Below are 7,558 nucleotides of genomic sequence, written 5' to 3'. Positions count from 1 at the left end.
CACTGTGGGGGTAAATGATATCTGGCACTGTGGGGGCATATATGTGTACAAGCCCAAACAGAAATGTCATTGTGTTTTAAAGTTTTGTCATGTAGCCACTCCCCCTAGTGTCATATAACCACCCCCTAACCACAACCATTTTTCCGCCGCACGGCACAGTACCACTAAGACATGTTTTCTACTTGCACCACTGGTCATACAATATTTGGAATCGTGCCACAAATACTTGGTGATTAGTAGAGATGGACCAGAGGCCTGTGCTCATTATTATATTAATAAATAAATACATTATAATATAGTAAATAAAATAATAAATACATGTAACAAATAAATAATACATTTAAGTACAAGTAAAGTTTTTAAATGAAAAACTAAAAGACGAAAAAGGTGTGAGCCAGGGCTAGTGGTTATTCTCTCATTTGTTTTGACTGGCCAAGGCTAGAGGAACAACAGAAGGTAGAGCCAAAGTGTGGGGATCAGAGACACCTCTATGGTGCAGGAAGCAGGCAGGCAGTTACATCCACTGACGTCAGCTTCCCTCCCCTCGCACCCACATCACTGGGCAATTTTCATTGGAAGGCTGGGCGTTCCCAAGGGTTGTGCCCCCACCCGCACTGCTAGGTCCGAGCGGAACGGCGAACATGTAGTTCACCGTGTTCGCTCGCACCCTGCGTCTGCACATGTGCAGATATCGATGGCCGGCTGCCGCTGGTATCGGTTGGCAAGGAGTAAGTGACGGTGCATCGAGGGGGGGGGGGGCACGGAGCATCCCTCGTCCCTATGGTATACAGACATTAGGTCGACAGTCATAAGTTCAACATGCATTGGGTCGACCACTGAAGGTCAACAAAAAATGTCGACGTGACTTTAGGTTTAGGTTGACTGTCGACCTTCCCAACGTCGACCTTATGCTTGTGTTGATCTAATGACCCTGTCGACCTAAAGCCACGTCGACCTTTGTTTGGCCGATACCCGTTCCCACATAGTATAAATAGACTGTGCTGCACCGTCTATTGCTACGTTCGATCCCGATGCCACATGGCCAAAGCACCGGGATCGGATGCGGGCTCACACAGTGAAATTTACGCAAATGTTCTATCGATTTTGACTATATAGTAAGAATGGTAGTGCCCATCAGACCAGAGGCGTAACTATAGCACCGCAGCCCCCGCGGCCGCGGGGGGGCGCTGTGCATGTGTGGGCGCCGGGGGGCTGTGGTGCTATAGTTAGCCCCCTCCCGGCGTCCGCCCATCTGCCGCCCGCCCATCCGCCGCCCGCAGCCTTACCTGACTTCACTGGTCCCGTCCCGACTCCCTTGCTGGCTTCATTCTTCTGCTAGTGAGACGGACCACAATAAAATGTCCGCCCCATATAGCAGACAGTTCTCTGAAACTGTCTGCTGTATGGGGGCGGACATTTTGTGTTGGTCCGTCTCACTAGCAGAAGAATGAAGCCAGCAAGGGAGTCGGGACGGGACCAGCAAGACAGGTAAGGCAGCGGGCAGGGGGTGCGGCGGGGGGCGCCCCCCATTAACGGCGGGGGGGGGGGCGCCCAATTCATAGTTACGCCACTGCATCGGACCGTGTGTGTCCTCAGCTTTACAGTACAAGGCAATTCAGGACAAGTACATGGTAAGCAAAGACAGGACACTGCAATATTAGGGTGGCAGAGACCCAGGGATGGGTGCTGTTGACGTACATTTACGCATAGCAACCAGTCATAGTTTACATCAGTGTACATTGCAGATGAAAGCCTGTTGCCAATGCCTACTACGGAACACTGCACATTCGTAATCAGCTCAGTAAATCCAGCCAATAAGCCCAGCTCCTAGTTTTTCTATGTAGCTGCCAACAGGAGCTTCAATGGAAAAGCAGCGCAGTCATTAACACTGTACTGAGAGATGCAAGAACAGAGGGACATTTGGTTACTCCGCTGTGGACATTCATTTACCCCATACTACAATGTAACAAGGATACTGTATATACATATATTTTTACATTATGGAACGTTTATTTTATTTATTCAAAATAGTTATGTAGTGATCTGTTGAATTATTAAATACTAGTAAACCCGCAAATGCTTCGAAAGCTAGTCTGCTACCTTCTGTGTTTGTGAATGCGTGAGAAAGAGATGTAGTTTCACTCTCTGTCAGCAGCTGGCAGTGTTTCAGAGACTCACGGACACTAGACATATATATATAAGTATATATATATATATATATATATATATATATGATAATATAAATATGTAATTGTATTACAGTGTCTACATAATTACAAAGGTCAAGACTGCAAGAACACATTCTACTTTATAAATATACAGCATGTGCGTGTGTGAGTATATGTGTGTGTGTGTGTGTGTGTGTGTGTGTGTGTGTGTGTGTGTGTGTGTGTGTGTGTGTGTGTGTGTGTGTGTGTGTGTGTGTGTGTGTGTGTAAAATATATATCAATCATCTATATATGTCTAGTGTCTGTGTGTCTCAGAAACACTGCCATCTGCTGGCAGAGAGTGAAACTACATCTCTTTCTCTCTCACACATGCACAAACACAGAGGCAATCACAAGATGGCAGACTAGCTTTCGAAGCACTTGCTTTGACCGGGCTTACTAGAAAAAAAAAATAAAAAAAAAAAAAATATATATATATATATATATATATATATATATATATATATATATATATATATAGATAGATAGATAGATAGATATATTCAGTTGGGAAACGTGTGAGTGTTCTGGATACACACCTAAAGGTTTATCTGTCCAATCTGTCTGATGGGAACAAAAATCTGGAAATGTATATGAGCAAATGACAATCCAACATTTTTTCACAAATGCTGAAAAACAGACAAAAACAATTGATTGGATAAATTTGTTATCATATTTATTTAGCCAATTTGTCTAACTGACCATTGTCTGTTTTCTATTGTTTGGGAGCTTATTTTTGGTTGTCATTTGCTACCACACATTTCCAGTTTTTTTTTCTCCCACCAGATATATTGGACAGGTAAATCTGTAGGTGTGTACCCAGCTTAAGCATTGCGTTCCACCTTTGTGTATATTGTATTGATGTTCTCAGTAAATGTTTACATATAGCAATTACTGTAGTGTTTGTGAGTTTAAAAAGATCCATCAGGTTGGACAAGGTTCAGTAGAATTATCCAATAATTAGGGGGTCTCAGTCATCAGCTGATCATATCTTATATCTGACATTGTAGCAGTTCCATACTATTAATGAGTAACACCTGACTGAACTAATGAGTGACAAAACAGTTCTGTAAACACTCAACACAAATCATTCATGATCACTTCCATTCCTAGCCATGGACTTTTTAATAATAAACTTCCCTATCATCGTCATAACTGAAGCATTTTATATACTGTTGTATTCCTACAGTGACTATGAAATATCTTTCTTTTAACCACAAACTTGTGCCCCCCAGTGGCAATATAACTAAGAAAAACAAATAATTATGGTTCTCACATGCTGCATTTTTGGAAAATTAAAGCATATTTTAAACAAATAAATGGGGTTTGCTGTTTATTGCTTTCAAAAATAAATCACCATTCACAAAAATGGGGTCTTTGTACAAAGCCTTGAAGAGAGATAAAGTGTTGAGAAATAACTATGGCGTTACAAGCTGTGTTTGAAAAATGGCAGTTATGGGCCGGTTGTTTCTACTTTGTCTTCATTTGCTTTATCTCTCTGCAAGGCTTTAGTGCATAGTCCCCAATGTCTCTTCTAAAGCGTAACAGTCTATAATTTATGGTTACATCACATCTGCTGTTCAGTGCTACCCTGCTGTACAATACGTAATGCATATTTTTGTTATGTGTATCCCTAAACCACTGTATGGTTAATAGAGGAAATGTAGAATGAATGATGTATCTGTAAACATGAATGTGGCACTATGACTGAATGAATATATTTCATACGCATAAAGTGAAATCATGAAATTCTTTATTGAATGTCATATATGGATTTTGTACATACCACATGGCTGGCACATATATGGATCTTTATACTGTGTATTTTTTTTTTATCCCTAGAACCTCTTGTTTCCATGTTCATGGTGACACAAATTCACCTATAGGATCTATACAGATTTCTTCAGCAATCAGATGCTGCTAACAGGCTGGTGTAGAGGCTGCACAATGTCCTGACACTAATATGGAGTAATGTGTTCTGGGACACTCTTATTTGCAGCTTTGCAGTCTGGTTCTGTGAGGCTTTTCCTTGGATAAGGCTGGAATGAATGAGTCACTGTGGGAGGCTTTCAAGTGACTCCAGATAGACACATCTTCTGACTCTTCCTTGGACCCTCTGAGATCCCCTCCATTGGAGTTAAGCTCCATTAACTCTAGTTCATGTTTGGTGGCCGTTTCCAAAACCCTCTGTTTGTTGTAATACTTAACAAAGTTGTTGATGATGGGGTGAATGGGTAGAGCTATAGCAATCACCCCACAGAGAAAGCTTGTTGCCGCATTTAGTTTGCCCAGTGTGGTTTTAGGGTAGATGTCACCATATCCAACCGTGGTCATGGTTATGATAGCCCACCAGAAGGACTGAGGAATGCTCTTAAACAAAGTGTCCGGATGACTTTGCTCCATTGTGTAACCCAGGGCTGAGAAAACGAAAATCCCTACCGCAAGGTACATCAAGAGGAGGCCCAACTCTTTGAAACTGCTCTTGAGGGCATAGGTGAGAGTCTGTAGTCCCGAAGAGTGTCGGGCAAGCTTGAAGATTCTGGCAATCCTCATGATCCTCAGGGCCTGGACAGCTTGCTGGACATTTGTCAGCTCCATCATACTTGCCCCAAGGTGGGTCAAGATGAGGCTTACATAAAAGGGAAGGATGGCCAACACATCAATGATGTTCATAAATGAGAGGGCAAAATGTAGTTTGTTAGGGGAGGAAATGAGCCTCAGGATATATTCCAGGGTGAACCAACCTATGCATGCTGTCTCTATATTGTCTAGAGTTGGGTGCTCAATGTGATTGCCCTCAGAGTCCTCCACTTGCAGCTCAGGGATGGTTCCTACACACATCACAATGGATGAGATCAAGATAAAGAGGAAAGATAGAACCGCAGTGACCCGGGCTGGGTAGGAGGACTCTGGTTTCTCCATGAACTTCCACAGGTACTTCTGGAACCTTTTCCACCTGCTTATAGTGGTGTCCACTCCCAGATCATCCAAGATGGTCTGTACCCTCCTGGCTATCTCCTCCAGTTCCTCCTTCTTCTCGCTCAGGTGGCTCTTGCAGCAGTCATCCAGAAAGCTCAAGTCCACTTTCCAGAACTCCATTTCATTCTTGAAGCACATGGGGCATATGCCCTTCTTCATATGTACCTCCCCATAGTAATACACCTCAATGATACATTTGAAGGCATCAGGGTCCCTGTCAAAATAGAACTCCCTTTTCCCTGGGTCATAATCATCACAGAGAGAGAAGATGGCATCATAGCCTCCAGCCAGGCAGGTCAGCAGCTCTGCCAGCCTGGTTTCTGGGTACCTGTTCAGGATGTCTCCATATAGGATCTGTCTTATACCCCCAACATTGACGGTAATCCCTACCTCATCACTGCAGTCTGAATCAGTTCCATTCAGTTCCTCCAAGCTGGAGCCACAGATCATTCTGGATTAAAGCAAATCGTTTATGATCCCCCCAAAAAAGTTTTCAGGATATTCTGTTTCTCCAGACGACAACCCCACAGTATTGGGAAGGATTGTGCATAAGTGAGCAGTGGTCACATTGCAGTATATCCTCTACAGTGCACTGTTCTATTCCTGGGCATGACAGCAACAAGGGGTTCGGCAGGTGCCTCTTCCTTAGCCAAATGCTGATCTGGTCTCCAGCCAATCCATAGACCTAGCAGGATCCGTTCTTGGTCGGTCCTGCTTACCGCAGAGAATAAGTGGAACGATCAGCAAGCAGGTGATCGTTCTGCCGCAGCCAGGAGATCTCATTCACTGAGCAGATACCGTGCAGCGCTCTGGTGGGTGAGACGTGCAGCTGGTGCGGGTATAGCTGACTGAGCGCAGGGAAAGTTGTAACAGAGCATAGGAGGAATCCCAGTGTGACGTCACGGGACAGGCTTCCCCCCCTCCTGATAGCCTGGGAGTCACTGTGGCTCTGCAGCGTGGTGCATCGTAAGTAATGGTGGGCACTGCAACTGAAATGCACCACAGGAAAGCAATGTGTACCTTGTGCAAACGTGTGAGAAGAATGAGAGAAAGGGAGGGGGCAAGAGAGACAAGGAGAAGGGTGGGGAGAGAGAGAGTGTGTAAGAGGGGGAAGAAATAGATCAACATCACATTTGGGTGCATATTGTCATGTTTGCTTTTATGCAATGTTGTGATGCAATCCATCTGCTTATTTTTATACAGGCACATACAGGATAACTCCTTGCCAAGATACTGCAGGTATATAGCTGCACTGAGGATTGGTATAGTACTGCTGAAATAGCCCTGACACCTGTAGCATCCTTCTGATCCCCTGCACCGGTCACCTAGACCTGTATGATATCTGTGCTCCACCACAGTAGACAATGCTATTACAGTAGGTGCCGGTATTATGGTGTGCTATACTGTATCAAGCATGACATCCTGCACAGGGGGGTTATACAGTTTGGTGAGTTGGAATGTTCACAATAATTCTACATTAGTTCTGGTTTTGCTGACGGGTAGCTGTATGATGTCAACATTGTTAAAATATCGACAGGCAAAATGTAGACATTCTCAGGATGTTCCCTAGGGATACGGTCGTTAGGTCTACCCCAACTAGGTCGATAAACATTGGGTCGACACCACTAGGTCGACAGGCAGCAAGGTCCACATGGGTCTAGGTCGACACAAGCATTAGGTCGACACGGGCAGGGTCAACAGTCAAAAGGTCAACATGGGGTTTTTCACTGTTTTTTTGAGTCGACATGTGCCGACAGGCGGGAATTTCATGCCCTACCATCCACTAGGGGGTGGTGGGTGAATAAAATAGTGTGCCGAGCGTAGCGAGGCACCGTGCCAGACCGCTCGCGATGCGAGGGGATGCGGTGCACTTCAAACTGTGTCCATGTCGACTGTGTCAAAAAACGGTGAAAACCACCATGTCGACATTGACTTTTGACTGTCGACTTATTCTATGTCGACCTAATGCTTGTGTCGACCGAATGACCTGTCGACCTAGACCCATGTCGACCTTGACCCATGTCGACCTAGACCCATGTTGACCTTGCTGCCTGTCAACCTAGTGGTGTCGACCCAATGTTTGTCGACCTAGTTGGTGTAGATCTAACAACCCACACCTGTTTCCTACTGGCCAAACACCACAAAGAAATAGTGCACAGCGGGAAAAAGTGGGGGTGGTATAAAAAAATTAGCTTGGCTACACAATAGTAAGCCCAGTTCAACTTATGTCATAGAGTAGAACAATCCTATTCACATTACACAACACACGTAGTTAACCTTACATGGTGACCCATATTCACGCTACACAACACTTAGGGCCTTATTCTAGTTCACTCTTAGAGGCAAATTCCTTCTGAAATGGACAAAACCAT

General features: G+C 44.5%; 1 protein-coding gene across 1 annotated transcript; it reads right to left on the bottom strand.

Annotated features, from left to right (window-relative positions):
- Positions 1–3,943: 3,943 nt before the first annotated feature.
- KCNF1 (potassium voltage-gated channel modifier subfamily F member 1) lies at positions 3,944–6,203 on the bottom strand. The gene has a single exon (XM_083178550.1). The coding sequence runs from the start codon at positions 5,634–5,636 to the stop codon at positions 4,197–4,199; it is 1,440 nt and encodes a 479-aa protein (XP_083034676.1). The 5' UTR covers positions 5,637–6,203; the 3' UTR covers positions 3,944–4,196.
- Between the last annotated feature and the right edge of the window lie 1,355 nt (positions 6,204–7,558).

The sequence above is a fragment of the Crinia signifera genome, chromosome 3 (assembly GCF_055691185.1).
Source record: "Crinia signifera chromosome 3, ASM5569118v1, whole genome shotgun sequence".
Taxonomy (NCBI): domain Eukaryota; kingdom Metazoa; phylum Chordata; class Amphibia; order Anura; family Myobatrachidae; genus Crinia; species Crinia signifera.
Note: the sequence above shows the minus strand (reverse complement) of the source record. Positions and strands in the feature narration are given on the sequence as shown.